Source organism: Heteronotia binoei, chromosome 2 (genome assembly GCF_032191835.1).
Source record: "Heteronotia binoei isolate CCM8104 ecotype False Entrance Well chromosome 2, APGP_CSIRO_Hbin_v1, whole genome shotgun sequence".
In the NCBI taxonomy this organism is placed as follows: domain Eukaryota; kingdom Metazoa; phylum Chordata; class Lepidosauria; order Squamata; family Gekkonidae; genus Heteronotia; species Heteronotia binoei.
In genome coordinates this window covers 14,952,647-14,973,324 of record NC_083224.1, presented here as the reverse complement: position 1 = coordinate 14,973,324, position 20,678 = coordinate 14,952,647, and the positions used below count along the sequence as shown (strand labels likewise).

At 48.5% G+C, this 20,678-nt stretch overlaps 1 protein-coding gene across 1 annotated transcript; it reads left to right on the top strand.

Moving 5' to 3' along the window:
* The first annotated feature begins 679 nt into the window (after positions 1-679).
* On the top strand, positions 680-20,339 carry RGS19 (regulator of G protein signaling 19). The gene is made up of 5 exons (XM_060230606.1): positions 680-829; positions 2,213-2,352; positions 14,259-14,333; positions 16,682-16,916; positions 19,214-20,339. Exons 1-5 carry the CDS (start codon positions 800-802, stop codon positions 19,400-19,402), a joined length of 669 nt encoding a protein of 222 aa, XP_060086589.1. The 5' UTR covers positions 680-799; the 3' UTR covers positions 19,403-20,339.
* Positions 20,340-20,678: the final 339 nt, after the last annotated feature.

The following is a 20,678-nucleotide window of genomic DNA, read 5'->3' as shown; positions in this document are numbered from 1 at the left end:
GTCAAATGAGTCCCCAGCTTGCTGGGGGGGAAAGCATAGATGACTGGGGAAGGCAATGGCAAACCACCCCCGTAAAAAGTCTGCCGCGAAAACATTGTGAAAGCAACGTCACCCCAGAGTCGGAAATGACTGGTGCTTGCACAGGGGACTACCTTTTTATTGCCCCATAGCGCAGAGTGGTAAAGCTGCAGTACTGCAATCTGAGCTCCCTGCTCATGACTTGAGTTCGATCCCGATAGAAGCTGGCTTCAGGTCACCAGCTCGAGGTTGACTCAGCCTTCCATCCTTCTGAGGTCGGTGAAATGAGTACCCAGCTTGCTGGGGGGAAAGTGTCAAGGACCGGGGAAGGCAATGGCAAACCACCCTGTAAAAAGTCTGCCGTGAAAACGTTGTGAAAGCAACGTCACCCCAGAGTGGGAAACGACTGGTACTCGCACAGGGGACCTTTCCTTTCTTTGTGGTTTTTAACTGTTAGCCGCACTTAGTCCGTTAGAGGAGGGCGAGCTATAAATTTTATTATAATAATAATAATAATATAGATGCTCTTTCTTTCTTTCTTTCTTTCTTTCTTTCTTTCTTTCTTTCTTTCTTTCTTTCTTTCTTTCTTTCATTCTTTCTTCCTTCCTTCCTTCCTTCCTTCCTTCCTTCCTTCCTTCCTTCCTTCCTTCCTTCCTCTGCCAAGGTGCCATCCCATAAGCCGCGAAGGCCCTAGGAAGGGCAGACATCAGCAGGACGTGTGGCCAAACCTTGGCCAGAAGAACCAGCCACGGTGGGCCAGGTGGGCAGAACAGAACTGTCCATGCCGACTGTTTATGAAGTGGGGAAACAGGTGAGTTCACAGACCTGTGAGGTGGAAGCAGGGAAGTGTGTGTGCTTTTTGTGAGACCCTTCAGCATCGTCTGGCTGTTTCCTTGATGGGAATTGCATTGAATTGGGACAAACAGGGCTCTTCTTGAGAAGGAACGCACAGGAATGCAGTTCCGGCTGGCTTGGGGTTGGGGATGTGGCCTAATAGGCAAATGAGTTCCTGCTGGGCTTTTTCTACCAAAAAAGCCCTGGGGGCACGTATGTTCCCCTGTTCTGCATGCAAGTCATGCTTCCTGCATTGGCTTCAGGATCACCAGCAGCGCTGCCAGATCTGAAAGGCTTCGGAGTGCCGGGACATCCTCCTGTTTATTCTGTCAGTGGCAGTGAAAAGTACCATCAAGTCACAGGTGACTTATAGCGACCCCATGGGGTTTTGAAGAAGATGATATTGGATTTATATCCCACCCTCCACTCCGAATCTCAGAGTCTCAGAGCTTCACACAATCACCTTTCCCTTCCTCCCCCACAACAGACACCCTGTGAGGTGGGTGGGGCTGAGAGAGCTCTGACAGAAGCTGCCCTTTCAAGGACAACTCCTACAAGAGCTATGGCTGACCCAAGTCCATTCCAGCAGCTGCAAGTGGGGGAGTGGGGAATCAAACCCAGTTCTCCCAGATAAGAGTCCGTGCACTTAACCACTACCCCGGGGGTGGCCAAACTTGCTTAAGAGCCACATAGAATAAACCTCAGATGTCTGAGAGCCACAAGACATGAAAATCAGATGTCTGAGAGCCGCAAGACAGGAAGGGAGGGAAGCAAATAGGGAGGGAGAGGTGGAAAGCAAGCAGATTTAACTTGCATTCTCCAAGCTCCAACTTGCATTCTCCAAGCTTGATCTCGAAAGATTCTACAAACCCTAATTCTCCAAGCTGCTTGGAGAAGTGATTTAAAGAGATAAATGCCTTCTCTAAGCTGGCCAACAGGGGCAGTAGGGGCTTCAAGAGCCACACAATATGTGTGGAAGAGCCCTGCACTACACCAAACTGGCTCAAGACACCAAACTGCACTACACCTGCACGACACCAAACTGGCTCAAGACAAGAGATGTTCAGAGTGGTTTGCTATTGCCCGCCTCTGGATCACAACCCTGATATTCATTGGAGCTCTCCTGTCCAATTGCCAGCCAGGCCAACCCCGATTAGCTTCTGAGATCTGACAAGATTGGGCTAGCCTGGGCCATCCAAGTCTGGGCTATAAACAAAGCCAGTTGAGAGCGAGGGCCATGCGCTTGGAACGAGGCACGCCGGTGAGGCCAGCCGACTGGGAAATTGAAGTCTTGATCTATTTTAGCATTAGCCAAGGTGCCAGAACTCTCTTGTTCACAGTCTCCATTTCCCTTTGCAAGTACCCAGATCCAGAGTATCCGGAGAGACCCCTTCCAATGTCCCGGCATGAGACTTCTCCGACAGCACTGCAACGGGCCGGCACCAACCAACGCCCCAACCCCTGCTGCTTCTGCTGGTGCTGCTGCTGCAGCTGCTCGTGGTATGGAGAGAAAGGGCAGAAAGGGGCAACTAGAACGATTCAAGGGTTGGAACCCTTTCCCTATGAAGAAAGGTTAAAACGCTTGGGGCTCTTTAGCTTGGAGAAACGTCGACTGCAGGGTGACATGATAGAGGTTGACAAGATTATGCAGGGGATGGAGAAGGCAGAGAAAGAAGTCCTTTTCTCCCTTTCTCACAATACAAGAACTCGTGGGCATTCGATGAAATTGCTGAGCGGTTGAGTTAGAACGGATAAAAGGAAGTCCTTCACCCAAAGGTGATTAATGTGTGGAATTCACTGCCATGAGAGGTGGTGGCGGCTGCCAGCATAGACAGCTTCAAGAGGGGATTGGATAAGCATATGGAGCAGAGGTCCATCAGTGGCTGTTAGCCGCAGCTTATTGTTGGAGCTCTCTGTCTGGGGTAGTGATGCTCTGTAGTTTTGTGCTCGGGGGGACACAGTGGAAGGGCTTCTCGTGTCCTGGCCCCACTGGTGGACCTCCTGATGGCACTTGTTTGGGTTTTTTTGCCACTGTGTGACACAGAGTGTTGGACTGGGGTGTGTGGCCTAGGGTTGCTAAATCCAATTCAAGAAATATCTGGGGACTTTGGGGGTGGAGCCAGGAGACTTTGAAGAAGAAGAAGAAGAAGATATTGGATTTATATCCCACCCTCCACTCCAAAGAGTCTCAGAGCGGCTCACAATCTCCTTTCCCTTCCTCCCCCACAACAGACACCCTGTGAGGTGGGTGGGGCTGGAGAGGGCTCTCACAACAGCTGCCCTTTCAAGGACAACCTCTGCCAGAGCTATGGCTGACCCAAGGCCATCTCAGCAGGTGCAAGTGGAGGAGTGGGGAATCAAACCCGGTTCTCCCAGATAAGAGTCTGCACACTTAACCACTGCACCAAACTGGCTTTGGGGTGACGCCAGGAGTAAGGTTGAGACAAGCATAATTGAACTCCAAAGGGAGTTCTGGCCATCACATATAAAGGGAACTGCACACCTTTTAAATCTTCTTCGTGGTCTCTGTGCAGTCCCACACATGGGTCTCGCCGCAAGCAACAAACCCATACCTCAGAGTCTCCAATAGCTCGCCTAGAGCGCTTTTTGGCGCGCTTTTCACGCGCTCTGGGGAGCAGGCATCGACTGCGCATGCCTGGAGCGAGCAGGAGGCGCCATTCCCACTCAGTTTCTTCCCTTCCGCCGCCCGGGCACACCTTTTAAATGCCTTCCCTCCATTGGGAATAACGAAGGATAGGGGCACCTTCTTTGGGGGCTCATAGAATTGTACCCCCCGCTCCAAACTTTTGGAAACATGGAGGGTGTACTGAAGAGACGCACTGGGTGCTATGCTGAAAATTTGGTGCCTCTACCTCAGAAAACATCCCTCCCAGAGCCCCAGATACCCACGAATCAATTCTCCATTATACCCTATGGGAATCGGTCTCCATTGATATTAATGGAGTTCCCGGCAGACATTTCCCACCCCGCTTTATGATGACCCTGTGGAAGGGGGGGGGCCTCCAAACCAGGGGATCCCCTGCCCCCATCTGGGGATTGAGAAACATAAAGAGCGACGTGGAAAAGTAAAGCAGGAATGAAGCCCGAAGGCATCCACGCAAAAAACAACCTCAATTATGGAAAACTTTATATAAATAACTTACTGCATGACCAGCAGACCTAATAAATACAGTAACAAAGTACCCCGAAAATACAGTCCACTCATTCAATACGCAGCATATATCTTGATAGTAGAAGTCCAGGGAAAACCTTGGTTTATAAATCGATGGTGCGGTCTCATTTGGAATACTGTGTACAATTCTGGTCACCGCACCTCAAAAAGAAGAAGATGAAGACGAAGATACTGGATTTATATCCTGCCCTCCACTCCGAAGCGTCTCAGAGCGGCTCACAATCTCCTTTACCTCCCCCCCCCCACAACAGACACCCTGTGAGGTAGATGAAGATATTGGATTTATATCCCGCCCTCCACTCCGAAGAGTCTCAGAGCGGCTCACAATCTCCTTTACCTCCCCCCCCCACAACAGACACCCTGTGAGGTAGATGAAGATATTGGATTTATATCCCGCCCTCCACTCCGAAGAGTCTCAGAGCAGCTCACAATCTCCTTTACCTTTTCCCCCCACAACAGACACCCTGTGAGGTAGATGAAGATATTGGATTTATATCCCGCCCTCCACTCCGAAGAGTCTCAGAGCAGCTCACAATCTCCTTTACCTTCCCCCCCCACAACAGACACCCTGTGAGGTAGATGAAGATATTGGATTTATATCCCGCCCTCCACTCCGAAGAGTCTCAGAGCGGCTCACAATCTCCTTTCCCCCCCCCCCCAACAGACACCCTGTGAGGTAGATGAAGATATTGGATTTATATCCCGCCCACCACTCCGAAGAGTCTCAGAGCAGCTCACAATCTCCTTTACCTTCCTCCCCCACAACAGACACCCTGTGAGGTGAGTGGGGCTGGAGAGGCCTCTCACAGCAGCTGTCCTTTCAAGGACAACCTCTGCCAGAGCTATTGCTGACCCAAGGCCATGTTATCAGGTGCAAGTGGAGGAGTGGGGAATCAAACCCAGTTCTCCCAGATAAGAGTCCGCACACTTAACCACTACACCAAACTGGCTCTCAAAGGATATTATAGCATTGAGAAAAGTGCAGAAAAGGGCAACTAGAATGATTAAAGGGTTGGAACCCTTTCCCTATGAAGAAAGGTTAAAACGCTTGGGGCTCTTTAGTTTGGAGAAACGTCGACTGCGGGTGACATGATAGAGGTTGACAAGATTCTGCATGGGATGGAGAAAGTAGAGAAAGAAGTCCTTTTCTCCCTTTCTCACAATACAAGAACTCGTGGGCATTTGATGAAATTGCTGAGCAGACAGGTTAAAATGGATAAAAGGAAGTCCTTCACCCAAAGGGTGATTAACATGTGGAATTCACTACCACAGGAGGTGGTGGCGGCTACAAGCATAGCCAGCTTTAAGAGGGGATTGGATAAAAATATGGAGCGGAGGTCCTTCAGTGGCTATTAGCCACAGTATATATATGTGTGCGTGTACACACACACATATATTGGCCACTGTGTGACTCAGAGTGTTGGACTGGAGGAGCCATTGGCCTGATCCAACAGGGCTTCTCTTATATTCTTATGTGACACAGAGTGTTGGACTGGATAGTCCATTGGCCTGATCCTACAGGGCTTCTCTTATGTGACACAGAGTGTTGGACTGGATGGGCCACTGGCCTGATCCAACATGGCTTCTCTTATGTGACACAGAGTGTTGGATAGGATGGGCCATTGGCCTGATCCAACATGGCTTCTCTTATGTTCTTATGTGACACAGAGTGTTGGATAGGATGGGCCATTGGCCTGATCCAACAGGGCTCCTCTTATGTGACACAGAGTGTTGGACTGGATGGGCCATTGCCCTGATCCAACATGGCTTCTCTTATGTTCTTGGAAAGCCGTGAAGTGGAAGTCCAAGGTTACGGCGATTCTTTCAGCCAGGAAGATATGGACGACAAGCGACACAGCGTTATTTCACATTGGCGTCGCAGCGCAATTCCGTAATCCTTTCAGCCGGGAAGGTGTATACACGAAAAGCGGTGCGCCGCTCTTTCGTATGAGCAGCGCAGCGCAATAAAGCAACGGGGGAAGCGCGTATAGCCCTGTTTCACCTGGAGCTTTAACAAGCTTCGCAGTTCCTGAATAATTCATACACAGCCATAGCTGAACTTTTATCTACTATCAAGATATATACTGTGTATTGAATGAAAGGAATGTGTCTTCGGGGTACTTTATTAGGTTCGTTGGTCGTGCAGTAAGTTATTCATATAATGTTTTCCATAATAGAGGTTCTTTTTGTGTGGATGCCCTCAGGCTTCATTCGTGCCCGCCTGGGGATTGGCAAACCCTAGTGTGGCCTAATATGCAAAGGAGTTCCTGCTAGAATCCCACCCCTGCTGATGGTCACTCCCTAAGAATTGCTAACGTTTTTCTGTTTCGTCAGGCTTTGAAGGCACCTAGCCCATCGTTTCCGAGCCGGACGGGCCTTTGGTTTGTTCCCCGAGGCTAGCCGTGGGAGACGGTACAGGCAGGGAAGAGTCCCCCATAGGCCGTATCCTGCTGCTTCGTTTGTAGCCGGAGGCTAATTAGGGGAGCATTTAACAAAGCAAGCACAAATACCATCTTGAGCAGATGGTCTGGTGTTTGGGCTTCACATAATGCGGAGATCCTTGGAACCTCCATGTGTTGAGCTCTGTTTGGTTTGGTTTGAGGCTTTCTTTTGGATGTTCCGCCTTGGCCAGTTTTCTCGCAATCTGTTCTCGAAAATGCCGCTATTCCGTACGATAAGCTGCTCCTTAGCTTATCGTACGGAATAGCTTGGTGTAGTGGTTAAGTGTGCGGACTCTTATCCGGGAGAACCAGGTTTGAGGCCCCACTTCTCCACATGCACTGGAATGGCCTTGGGTCAGCCATAGCTCTCGCAGAGCTGAACGGGCAGCTTCTGGGAAAGCTCTCTCAGCCCCACCCTCCTCACAGGATGTCTGTGGTGGTGGTGGGGAAGGTAAAGGAGATTGTAAGCCACTCTGAGACTCTGATTCTGAGAGAAGGGCGGTGTATAAATCTAAGGTCTTCTTATTCTTCGTTAATACCATATTTCTCTTTTCCAATATGCATTATCATTTTAGCTCTGCCTCTTTTTTTCTGGTTAGAGTTTTCCCTCCAGCAAAGCATGGTTGCCTTTTCAGGTCCAGTTCATACCTGACATGTATGAACAGCACATGAAGCAACTTTTGTACAAAAGCCCCCAATGCCCAGCCGTTTCATGTTTTCCTCTGAGTCTTAGGCTCAACGCACTGACCATGAGATTTCTGTAATGAATGTCAATAAATCAAAAGTTGGTTTGCAACTTGCAGATACGCATCTGAACCACACCTTAACAGCATACTCGGGATTGCTACAGCACAGACCTTGTCTCCAGATATACCTGACAGACCTGACATGTATGAACACAAATTTGGGTTTTTTTTAATTTAACAGTTTTTGATAACTGACACCTCTTGCTCTGAATTATTGCCTCAAAATCTGGAGACAAGGTCTGTGCTGTCAGAGTGGCAGATGTCAATAAAGTTGGTTTGCAACTTACAGATACACATCTGAACCACACCTGAACAGCATACTCAGGATTGCTACAGCACAGACACTGTTTCCAGATTTTGAGGCAATAATTCAGAGCAAGAGGTGTCAGTTATCAGAAACTGTTAAATTAAAAAATATATTGCAGGAGTGCTAACCTTTTAAGCATATTTTATTTTAATTTTTTTTTAAAAACTAATTTGTGTTCATACATGTCAGGTATGTCAGGTATATCTGGAGACTGCCTGTGCTGTAGCAATCCTGAGTATGCTGTTCAGGTGTGGTTCAGATGTGTGTCGGTAAGTTGCAAACCAACTTTTGATTTATTGACATTAATTACAGAAATCTCATTGTCAGTGCTTTGAGCCTAAGACCCAGGGGGAAACATGAAATGGCTGGGCATTGCAAGCTTTTGTATATACCGTAAGTTGCTTCATGTGCTGGTCAGCCAACGGAGAAAGCAGAGGCTTTGCTCTGTAGCTCCTGTGCGATTGAACAAGCCTGGCAAAGCAAGCTGTGATGCAGAAGGAAGCAAGAGAGGGAAAAGGAAGCAGATGACAGTGAGTTGCTTGCGGACCTGATAGGAGCTCTCCGGGGGCCTTGGGCCACATGTTTGACACCCCTGGCATAGAGATTCTCTGGATGTAGAGTTAGGGGAGTACTGGGGGATTGGGGAGGAGGTAGCTGTGAATTCCCTGCATGGAACAGGGGGTTGGACTCATAGACTCTCGCAGGCCCTTTCAGCTCTGTATGTCCATGAGATATGCAAGGAATGCAATTACTATCCCTGATAGGCAGGGGTGGAATTCTAGCAGGAGCTCCTTTGCATATTAGGCCACAACCCTTGATGTAGCCAATTCTCCAAGAGCTTACAAGGCTCTTTTTTGTAAGCTCTTGGAGGATTGGCTACATGGCAGGGGGGCCTATTATGCAATGGAGCTCCTGCTAGAATTCCACCCCTGCTGATAGGAATGGAGATCTTGTTGTTTGAACAGGCCAAGGTGGGATTCGAACCCAAGGCAGCTTTCTTTGCCAGTGGGACTTCCGCGGGTTCATTGTCTCCCTGAGTACTTCAGACTGGCGGGGGGGGAAGAGCTAAAAAAACCCAAAAAACTAGTACTGCAAAGAGGAACTGCTGTTTCCTTCCGGCTTGAGCTGGGGGACTGGTATGAGCTAGGAGGAGGAAGGGTGTCTTGTAAAGGAAACTGAAGCAACTTGGGCGTACATACATGGGGCCTTGTGTTAAAAAGACAATGGGACATTTCTTCTTATGTGATTCAAGAAGTGTTTTCTGTCTTTCTTAAAACAGTCTTTCCAGGCAGAACTAGACATTGCCTTTAAAACAGAGTCTTTAGGCAGAAATAGACATTACCTAAAACACAGGGCTGCCACAGGAAATGGGTGTTCCCATGTTTCCTTGCCACATGCTCTGCTCTGGTAAGATCTCACCTGGAGTATGGTGTTCAGTTAGGGGCACCACAATTTAAGAAGGACATAGACAAGCTGGAATGGGTCTAGTGGAAGACGACAAAGATGATGAGGGTTTTGGAGACCAAGTCCTTTGAAGAAAGGTTGAAGGAACTGGGCATGTTCAGTCTGGAGAGGAGGTGGCTGAGAGGTGATAGGATCACCATCTTCAAGTCCTGGAAGGGCTGTCATATAGAGGATGGGGTGGAATCGTTTTCTGTGGCCCCAGAAGGACGGGCCAGAACCATCGGGTTGAAATTAAAGCCATAGACCTTTATTGGCATTAATACAAAAATACAGTATACTTTAAATCCAACAGTGATACTATAGAATATAATAAAACCTTAGAAAAAACCAGCAAAAGTTGAATGACATAAAATAGCAGTAGGCTATGCATGAGTCAAAGCCTCTCTGATTTGGATCGCAACCTGTAAAAAGCCAGCAACGTGAGTAGTGACAAAGTTGTGTTTCCCGTGGAGTAAAAAACAAACCTTGGCATTGTCAGAAAGGTCTTGATGGTCAGAAAGCAGTGCATCTAGATATCTTGCACGTGGACTGCTATAAAAAGGGCAGTCCAGAAGAACATGAGGGACCGTTTCAATGACTCCTTGACTACAAGGGCATCGTCTAAGATTGCGAGGGATTCTGTGGTATTTTCCGAAAAGGATGGCCGATGGTAATGCATTAAATCTAGCCAGCATGAATGCTCTTCTTTGGGGAGGATCAGTTAAAAAGAGGAAATAGGGAGCTAAAAGCCCAGGAATCTGGGATAAACCCAGATAGCTCGGGGAGCAAGTTTTCCGAGCTGCCTCAGTTAGACGTTGCAACTGGATATCTAGTAGTCTGCGTTTGATGGATTGAAATACCGCAGAAGCAGAGGATAGATAAAATGCATCCAAGGAAATTCCTATGGATGTGATTTTCTTTTGGATCAGGGTCAACCATTTGGATGCATGGTTGAAATTAAATCAGAAGAGTTTCCGGCTCAACATTAGGAAGAACTTCCTGATGATTAGAGCGGTTCCTCAGTGGAACAGGCTTCCTCGGGAGGTGGTGGCTGGTGGGCTCTCCTTCCTTGGAGGTTTTTGAGCAGAGGCTAGATGGCCATCTGACAGCAATGCTGATCCTGTGAACTTAGAGGGGGGTATTTGTGAATTTCCTGCATTGTGCAGGGGGGTTGGACTAGATGACCCTGGGGTTCCCCTCCAACTCTATGATCCTATGGACCCACTTGGTGATACATCATTCCAGTCTGTGTTTGCCTAGATAAGGTAAAATGCACAGGAGACCTGGGCCTTTTTTTTTGTAGCAGGAGCTCCTTTGCATATTAGGCCACACCTCTCTTATGTAGCCAGTCCTCCAAGAGCTTACAGGGCTCACTGTAAGCTCCAGTAGGATTGGCTACATCAGGGGTGCATGGTCTAATATGCATGGCAGAGGTTTACAAGATTATGTGTGGGGTAGAGAAGATCGAGAAAGACGTACTTTTCTCCCTTTCTCACAATACTAGAACTCGTGGACATTCAATGAAATTGCTGAGCAGTCGGGTTAGAACGGATAAAAGGAAGTCCTTCTTCACCCAAAGGGTGATTAACGTGGAATTCACTGCCACAGGAGGTGGTGGCAGCTACAAGCATAGACAGCTTCAAGAGGAGATTGGATAAGCATATGGAGCAGAGGTCCATCAGTGGCTATTAGCCACAGCGTATTGTTGGAACTCTCTGTCTGGGGCAGTGATGGTCTGTATTCTTGGTGCTTGTGGGAGGTCTTCTAGCCCCACTGGTGGACCTCCTGATGGTGCTTGGGGGTTTTTTTGCCACTGTGTGACACAGAGTGTTGGACTGGATGGGCTACAAGCATAGACAGCTTCAAGAGGGGATTGCATATGGAGCAGAGGTCCATCAGTGGCTATTAGTCACAGCCTATCTTTGGAACTCTCTGTATTCTGGGTGCTTGGGGGGGCACAGTGGGAGAGCTTCTAGCCCCACTGGTGGACCTCCTGATGGTGCTTCGGGGGTTTTTTGGCCACTGTGTGACACAGAGGGTTGGACTGGATGGGCCACTGGCCTGATCCAACAGGGCTTCTCTTATTTTCTTATGTGACACAGAGTGTTGGACTGGATGGGCCATTGGCCTGATCCAACAGGGCTTCTCTTATGTTCTTATGTGACGCAGAGTGTTGGACTGGATGGGCCACTGGCCTGATCCAACATGGCTTCTCTTATGTTCTTATGTGACGCAGAGTGTTGGACTGGATGGGCCATTGGCCTGATCTAACATGGTTTCTCTTATGTTCTTATGTGACACACAGTGTAGGACTGGATGGGCCATTGTCCTAATCCAACATGACTTCTCTTATGTTCTTATGAGTTCCTGGTACAAGAAAAGCTGTGCACAGGCCAATGTCAGTTGTCCCCATTATAAGGAGAACATAGGAAACGTCACATGGGGATTCCATTTTCAGTGGCAGTTCTCCATTTGGGGGGAACTTGGAGTTCTTGTTTATTCACAGAAAGTACGTTGTTGGTTTTGGAGTTGGCGCTGCAGGATACAGAGGGTACAGAATTTGCCTCACCAAAGCATATGCTAGAATTTTTTGAAAAAGCGTTGAAGGTGCTGGAAAACTCTTTGTTTGTTTCCACCGCAGCCGCCTGTCTGAGCATGTTTATTCCCCTGGATTAAAATCTTGTAATGCAGACTTACCCGAAGGGAACTTTACTCCTCCTGCCAAGACTAGCACCTGTTCTGTGTGTGTCTGCTTGGGATTTGAGATTTCAGGGGCAGTTGAGGATTACCGGCTTGTCTCTGTTCGGCTTCCTGTTTTCTGTACTCTTGGATCTGAGCTTAGCTAGAAGAGATGCAGCGGACAGCCCCGTTTTGTAGGGGAAAGCTGCAGAAGAGGGACTATCCGAGGACCTATTTGATAGGCAGATTTTTGCCAAGATCGTTGATTTCCCACGCGGCACAGGAGTTTGTCTTCCTTTGCATCCTTCCTCTGCTTAAACCAGGATAGTAGCAACAGGTTCTCCTACAATCCCTTCCCCCCCACACCCTCTTTCCAGGTTTTTTTTGTTTCGGATTCGACTGCTGCATATTAGCGTAATTTCGGGAGAAGAGCAACCTCTGCTGGTCAGTCTGTGTAATGATTGTTCTGCGTTTCCTTTGCCAAGGTTGAGCAGTTTCCAAATTGTTGATAGCTCTAAAGAAAAAAAAAATAAGATCAACCAGGGCATATTTTTGTAGCAGGGACTCTTTTGCATATTAGGCCACACACACCCCGATGTAGCCAATCCCCCTGGAGCTTACAGTAGGCCCTGTAAGAAGACCTCTGTAAGCTCTTGGAAGATTGGCTGCATCAGGGCTGTGTGGCCCAGGGGTGGAATTCTAGCAGAAGCTGCTTTGCATATTAGGCTACACACACCCCGATGTAGCCAATCCTCCTGGAGCTTACAGTAGGCCCTGTACGAAGAGCCCTGTAAACTCTTGGAGGATTGGCTACATCAGGGGTGTGTGGCCTAATATGCAAAGGAGCTCCTGCTACAGAAAAAAAAAAGCCCTGGGACCAACAAAAATCGGAAAAAAGTGTGCAAGCTTTAGAGTGCCACTGAACTCTTTATCAGTCTGGATATTTAAGAAGAAACAAGTGGGGGAAAGCCCAAGGAAAAGGCAGAAGGGCTGCAAAAAAAGAAGTGGGGGTGGAGACCGGCCGCTAAATCCTTTCCCAGCCTTCCATTTCATAGAATCATAGTGTTGGAAGGGACCTCCAGGGTCATCTAGTCCAACCCCCTGCACAATGCAGGAAAATCACAAATACCCCCCACACACACACACCCATGACCAGCGTTCCTCTAAGCTGAGTTAGTGTGAGCTAGCTCACAGTCTTTCAGCCTCCGGCTCACACATTTTTGTCTTAGCTTAGGAAAAATGGCCCCAGAGCAAGCTAATTGATGCAGGAGCTCATGAAGTAAAAAAAAAATTTAACAATCAAACTTTATTAAAAGAATCAATAATAAAATACGCACATCTTTCTTCGTATACCAAACCTTTCTAAAATCTCAAACAAAATGAATATTATCCATTCTGGTGACCACATAAATAGTGCTGGGTGAACTCATTAAAAAAAAAAACCAAAGAAGCAAACACAACTTAAAAAGAAAAGGGTAAAGGGATTAAGGAGAGAGGGGAATAGGAACAAAATGGCAGAGGAGAGCAGTGCAATGCGAGCAGAGAAAGATTTTGCTCACAAGACTCCACAGCTTCATTGCTCATGACCTCTGCTCCATGCCCAGAAGATGGCAAAAAATAAAACTTACAACAAAACAACAGCAACGATCGCCATCATCCCTCCAGGATTCCTTGCAAAACAAGCCTGGAGAAAAATTGCTACCTGACCCCAAAGTGACAATCAGCATTTCCCTGGGCAGCTGGGCTCAGTTTTCAGCTCAAAATGTGCCTCACCAAAGCTGATTTTGATCAGTTCCCCAGAGGGAAACAAATCGACATACTATATTTTTAAAACCCCTGCATTTTCTCTTTTGAGTTTAGGATTCAAGGCAGTGACCCTTCCTCTCTCCCTTCCTTCCTTCCTCCCTCCCTTCCTCTTTCCCTCCCTCCCTCCCTCCTTTCCTTCCTTCCTTCCTTCCTTCCTTCCTTCCTTCCTTCCTTCCTTCCTTCCTTCCTTCCTTTCTCCCTCCCTCCCTTCCTTCCTTCCTTCCTTCTTCCTTCCTTCCTCCCTTCCTTCCTCCTTTCCTCCCTCCCTCCCTTCCTTCCTTCCTTTCTTTCTTCCTCCCTTCCTTCCCTCCCTTCCTCCCTCCTTCCCTCCCTCCCTTTCTTCCTTCCTTCCTCCCTCCCTCCCTTCCTTTCTTTCTTCCTTCTTCCTTCCTCCCTCCCTTCCTCCTTTCCTCCCTCCCTCCCTTTCTTTCTTTCTTCCTCCATTCCTTCCCTCCCTTCCTTTCCTTCCTTCCTTCCTTCCTCTTTCCCTTTCTTCCTTCCTTCCTTCTTCCTTCCTCCCTCCCTTCCTCCTTTCCTCCCTCCATTCCTTCCCTCCCTCCCTCCCTCCCTTCCTTCCTTCCTTCCTTCCTTCCTCCCTCCCTTCCTCCTTTCCTCCCTCCATTCCTTCCCTCCCTCCCTCCCTCCTTTCCTCCCTCCCTCCCTTCCTTCCTCCCTCCCTCCCTTCCTCCTTCCTCCCTCCCTTCCTTTCTTTCTTCCTTCCTCCCTCCCTCAGTCCTGACCCATGCTCAACTGGTCATGTCCACTTACCTTTCCTCTCTTTTCCTCTCTAGGAATGAAGATCGCGAGCGAGCGTGGCGGGCGTCGCGAGAAACGAAGCTGGAGACCATCCCAAACTGTGAAGCCTGGTGAGTTCTGCTTTTGACTGCGCTTGGAGCGGTAGTCTTGTGTTTGTCCCGCACGAGCATTCTCCTCATCAGGTGGGGCTTTGTTCAGGCCGTTCGGATTCTTGTCCAGGATGCTGGACTAGGTGGACCACCGGTCTGCCCAAGCAGGGCTCTTCTGATGATCTTGTGTTCTTTTTTAACGTTATGTTCAAGTCTGTTAATACCTTAAGAGCCCAACAAGATTTTCGGCATACAACTTCTGAGAGAGTCAAAGCTCATACCCTGAAAATCTCGCTGGTGCTGGGGGATTCAAATCTAGCTGTTTCCATGGCAGCCAGGAAGCCCACAAACTAGGAGGAAACTGAAATTGTTACGCTCACCATTTGAATGTTTAGATTGTAATAATAGCATTATTCTGTACACTGATCCTGTGAACTTACGGGGAGGTATGTGTGAATTTCCTATATTGTGCAGGGGGTTGGATTAGATGACCCTAGAGGTCCCTTCCAACTCTTTGTTTTTGTTCAGTCACGCAGTCGAGTCCGATTCTTTGCGACCCCGTGGACCAAGTCACGCCAGGCCCTCCTGTCTTCCACCATCCTCCGAAGTCTGCCCAATTTCGTGTTTGTTACATCAGTAACACTGTCCAGCCATCTCATCTTTTGCCGTCCACGTCTTCTTTTTCCTTCTGTCTTTCCTAGCATCAGGATCTTCTCCAGGGAGTGCTCCCTTCTCATTGGGTGGCCAAAGTATTTGAGCTCCATGATTCTTTTAAATTTGTTAATGTTTTTATCATCTTGTATATCGCCCCAAGCCCAGCAATAAGCGAGGATTGGGTAATTCATACGCCTGATATAATAAATAAATAATAAATACGTTTCTAACATTTTCACCCAAGCATTCAGACACATGTCTGGGGCGTGGCTTTCTTCTAGAGGCCCAATTATGTGAAACTCACCTGACTGTATCAGAACCAACTGATTAATTTCTTCTAAATATAGCTTGTCTGGGTTTAGAATACACTTTCTTGTAGAAACGTTGCAAATTAAAAGCCTCCTCATTCTTCACATTGTAAGATTTGATTTTGGGCATGCATCCGGCGAGTCACAGTTACCTTTCCAAGGATATAAGAGTAAGGATTTAGCTGAAATAGTCAAAGTAAATGCTTAGGCCTACTTATTTTGTTTAGTCACATAAAATCAGGGTCTATGAAGAAAGGTTAAAGAGGTTGGGGCTTGGAGAAACGTCGATTGTGGGATGACATGATAGAGATTTACAAGATTACGCGTGGGATAGAGAAGGTAGAGAAAGAAGCACTTTTCTCCCTTTCTCACAATACAAGAACTCAAGGGCACTCAATGAAATTGCTGAGCAGTCAGGTTAGAACAGATAAAAGGAAGTACTTCTTCATCTAAAGAGTAATTAATACATGGAATTCACTGCTATGGGAAGTGGTGGCAGCTACAAGTATAGGCAGCTTCAAGAGGGGAATGGAGAAATGTATGGGGCAGAGATCCATGAATGGCTATTAGCCACAAGGTACCGATGGAACATTCCATCTGGGGCTGTAATGGTATATCTCCTTGTTGTTTAGGGGGCAACAGTGGGTGGGCTTTTGGAGTTCTGGCCCTGCTGATGGACCTCCTGAGAGCCCCTAGGTTTTGGCCACTGTGTGACACAGAGAGTTGGACTAGATGGGCCTGATCCAACATGGCTTCCCTTATGTTCTTCTGTGACACAGAGTGTTGGACTGGAAAGGCCATTGGCCTGATCCAACATGGCTTCCCTTATGTTCTTCTGTGACACAGAGTGTTGGACTGGATGGGCCATTGGCCTGATCCAACATGGCTTCTCTTATGTTCTTATGTGACACAGAGTGTTGGACTGGATGGGCCATTGGCCTGATCCAACATGGCTTCTTTTATGTGACACAGAGAGTTGGACTAGATGGGCCATTGGCCTGATCCAACATGGCTTCCCTTATGTCTGGGGCAGTCATGCTCCGTATTTTTGGTGCTTAGGGGTAGGGTCCAACTCAGACGATACCTGGGAATTTGGGGGTGGAGCTGGAAAACTTTGGGGCATAGAGCCTGGACACTTCCCCATCCCAAATAAATAATAAAAATTCAGCAGTGTAGTTTCCTGAATACAGTCTTTATCAGGTCTGCGAGCAACTCACTGTCATCTGCTTCCTTCTGCCTCATAGGCTTGCTTAGTAGCACAGGCACAAAGCTTCAAAGCCCAAGCCAGGCAGCTTAGATCAGGGCAAAGTCGGTTGCATCTCCCTCGACTAACATGCGGTCTTCCCTCCTTGTATCTCTTGCCATTCCCTCCCACTGGGGTTGGTCTCTGCTGGTCCCCGTTTCCAGCTCCAAGCCAACCACCGAGGAGATTAAGGGCTGGGCCCAGTCGTTCGACAAGTTGATGAAGAACCCGGCCGGCAGGAACGTGTTCCGGGAATTCTTACGGACTGAGTACAGCGAGGAGAACATGCTCTTTTGGTTAGCGTGCGAGGAGCTCAAAAGCGAATGCAACAAGCAGTCCATAGAGGAGAAGGCACGGGTGATATACGAAGATTACATCTCCATCCTGTCACCGAAGGAGGTACGTGTACATCGTTTTGTGCAGGGCTTTTCTTGTAGCAGGAACTTCTTTGCATATTAGGCCGCACCCCTGTTATGTAGCCAATCCTCCAAGAGCTTACAGGGCTCTTAGATCAGGGCTTGCTGTAAGCTCTTGGAGGATTGGCTACATCTGGGGGGGTGGCCTAATATGCAAAGGAGTTTCTGCTATTAAAAAAGCCCTGTGAGTAATATTGTGTGCCATCAAGATGCAACCAACTCCTGGCAAGACCTCATGGGGTTTTCAAGATGAGAAATTCAGAAGTTGTTTGCATAGCAACCCTGGGCTTCCTTGGCAGTCTCCAGTGTTCCCTCGAAGCAGACTTAGCGTGAGCTAGCTCACAGATTTTTAGCCTCCAGCTTACACCTTTTTGTCTTAGCTCAGGAAAAATGGCCCCCGAGCACAATAATTGATGCAACAGCTCACCGCTTTAATGCCAGTAGCTCACAAAGTAGAATTTTTGCTCACAAGACACTGCAGCTTAGAGGGAACTTGGGTGGTCTCACGTCCAGGTCCTATCCAGGGCTGATCCTGCTTAGCTTCCCGGATCTGACGAGATTTGGGCCAGCCTGGGTTACACTAGAGCAGGGGTCCCCAACCACTGGTCCGTGGACCGGGACCGGTCCGTGGCCTGCTAGCAACCGGGCCACAGAGCGAGACAGAGGCATCGCATTGCCCCCACCTGACCAGGACCTGGGCAGATGAAAGAGGCAGTGAGACCTTGCTTTAAGGCAGGGAGGCTGCCTCAGAGAAGCCCCACCGCCCCTTCCACCTGCCTGGGACCCGATCAACTGACCAGCAGGGGTCTTCAGATGGAAAGGGGAGGCAGATTGGCCTGCCTCCTGGCCACCTAGTGGGGAGGTGGCAGAAACAACCCCAGTCTCTCCCTCCCATTTAAAGACCCCCATTGGGAACAGAGATGAGGCGCGGGTGGGGGGGCAGCCTGGGGTGGCAAAACCCCCAGCACTGCCCTCCCCCACCAGTCTGTGGAAAAATTGTCTTCCATAAAACCGGTCCCCGGTGCCAAAAAGGTTGGACGCCACTGCATTAGAGAAACCCTTCATTTCCAAATATGGGTTCTGTCCCCCACAACCCTAGCCTGCTCCTGGCAACGGGTTTGGTTAGACTCGCCCGGAATTTACTGACTTCATTTATAACCCGTTCTTCTCTGCAGTGGGGACCCAAGGGTCATCGTTCCTCCACTTCATCCTCACAAGAACCTTGTAAGGTAGGATAGGCTGAGGGTGTGATTGGCCCAGGGGAGCTTCCATGGTACAGTGAGGATTTGAACCTGGCTCTCCCAGATCCTAGAGCAGGGTGGCCAAATTGTGACTCAGGAGCTCTTTCACACCTATTGGATGTCTCTCCAGCCCCCAGCGCCCCGTCGGCTGGCTTGGAGAAGGCATTTCTCTCTTTAAATCACTTCTCTAAGCCAAGCCAACTGACAGCTTGGATAAGGCATTTAAAGTTGCTTTCTTTCCACTTCTCTCCCCCCCCCCAATTTATTTGCTTTCCTCCCTCCCTTTCTTGCGGCTCTCAAAACATCTGACGTTCATGTCTTGAGGCTCTTAAACATCTGACATTTATTCTGTGTGGCCCTTACGTTAAGCAAGTTTGGCCACCCCTGTGCTAGACGATGAACTTCCAGCCTCATTTTCAAAGCAATCTCTCCCTTCGTTTACCTCCTCCCAATGCTTATGTTAAAAAGCTTTCTTCACCAAGCCCAATTCACAAGGTTACTTATATTTTGGTAAAGTACCATTTCCAGACCTCCACAAAAAATGCATTGGGACAAATACTTTCTAAAGGAAAAACCGTGGACTTTTGAGAAGGCAGAGCAGAGGAGGAGATACAAGAACAGGTCCTAGTCAGGGTTTCCCTTAGTGGTGGGGAGTGTATATGGCATGTGGGTGTGCCAGAATCTCTTCAGGTATGTGGATTCTGCTGAGGCCTTGTATTGAAGCCCCAAAGCAAATCAGAAGGCATTGCAACTTTTTCTGTAGCTACACTGCAAGCGGGAGACAGTTTTTCACTGTTAACTAACAGGCCCCTGCCACATGTTGTACTAGCCCGAGCTTCCAGGCTGTCTTCAAGGGCCGCCCCACATGCAGCATATTACAGCAGTCCAGCCTGAAGGTTATGAGTTTAAGAAAGCGAGTCCCCACCCCAGTCAAGCGTTAGCTCTCCTATTCAGTTTCTCTTCCTCTCCCCTGTTGTTTGGCACCCCACCTGCGCTAATTGGTGTTTTTTGTGTGTGTGTTTCTGCTCGCACCATTCAGGTCAGCCTGGACTCCCGCGTGCGCGAAGGTATCAACCGCAAGATGCAAGAGCCGTCCCCGCACACTTTCGACGACGCGCAGCTACAGATCTACACGCTCATGCATAGAGACTCCTACCCTCGTTTTCTGAACTCGGCCATATACAAATCATTAGCCCAGAGCGTCTCTCGATCATCTTCGGAGTCCTAAGCTCCTCCCACCTTTCCTGGGGGATGCAGACGCAACAGGACAATTCTCCTTCTCCACAGGATGGGAGCAATTGAGAAAGTGGACCTTGCCGTGTGGTCTTGTGCCACCAATTGAGCAAAAATGGCTGCCCGAATCCCACAAACACATTGGGTTTTGACTTCTGCCTCCTCGTCCGATCGCAGGAAAACTTACTCTGTTAATCTCGCCCCGTCCACACCCACAGAAAGGCGGGAAACAGGTCCTACTGTCATGTGAATGTCAAACTCAGGCCACTGCTTTTACTACTGAATCCATGCTGGCCCACGCGGAAAAATAAGAGGACGGAGGGGTGCAAGGAGGACCGGGGGGGCAAACATAGTGGGGAGGGGGGAAGGCCGAAGTCCTAATCCCTGAATGTCATTCCCTTCTTTGATCTTTCGTTTTCCTTCCTGTTTGAGAGAGCTGGTTGCGCGACTGTCCTGCGGGCCAAAGAAGAGACCTCTGAGGGTTCTGGTGGCAACTTGAGTCAGAGCACTTTGTGTGTTGAATCAGGAAGGACTGAATTGTGCAGAAGTGTTGCGATGATACTGCCTTTCTGTAGAAAACTTCTGTACAATTCATGGGCTTATTCTACCTCCCTGGAGCGTTTGTTCCATCCAAGGCCAGGCTACAGGAAACCTCTTTTTTATCCCGGGGGGGCAGAAATGAGGGGGGAAACGGCGCCTCCTGGGCTACGCTGTGCTGATTATGTTGCTGATGCAGAGCCCTCCCCCCCACACCAAAAAAAAATTGTGATTCTGTCCACAACATAAGCAAGAAGCAATTCTCGCACTTCCTGCAATCAATGGGGCTTGTGGTTAGTTTGCTGTTTAGGCAGGTTTGTCAAATTGGGGAGAAAGATGGAGTTTGGATAGGAACCCGCACTCAGTTGTGAGTGAATAAACTTTCTGCAGTCCAAGCCACCCTCCCACTGAATTTCTGTTCGGCATGTAAACAAATTAAGTTTGCTCCAAGCTGCGCTCAGCACCATTTCTCCCAAAATCTCTTCTCACAGCAGTCGGAGGGAAGGGGAAAGGGATGGGTTATCCCTCGAGTTTTTGTTCAGTTGTAAAGCTTTACCCAGGAGAAAGGCCGCCAGCACAAAGGTCTTTGGAGATTATAGTTCGCTAAGATTTCAAGCCCTTAGAAACCTGGAATACCTGGTAAGAGCAGGACATATTTGCCCTGGGTGCTTCCTTTTGATCAGTCTCCATTAGGCTTCACTGCCTGGAACAACAGCCCTCTTCATGCCGCCCTC

Excerpts from the sequence above, each read along its gene's own strand:
- RGS19 (XM_060230606.1), top strand. The coding sequence starts at position 800 with ATGCCGACTGTTTATGAAGTGGGGAAACAG. Across the intron at positions 830-2,212 it reads TTTATGAAGTGGGGAAACAG|TACCCAGATCCAGAGTATCC; the intron begins GTGAGTTCACAG and ends TCCCTTTGCAAG. Across the intron at positions 2,353-14,258 it reads TGCTGCTGCAGCTGCTCGTG|GAATGAAGATCGCGAGCGAG; the intron begins GTATGGAGAGAA and ends TTTCCTCTCTAG.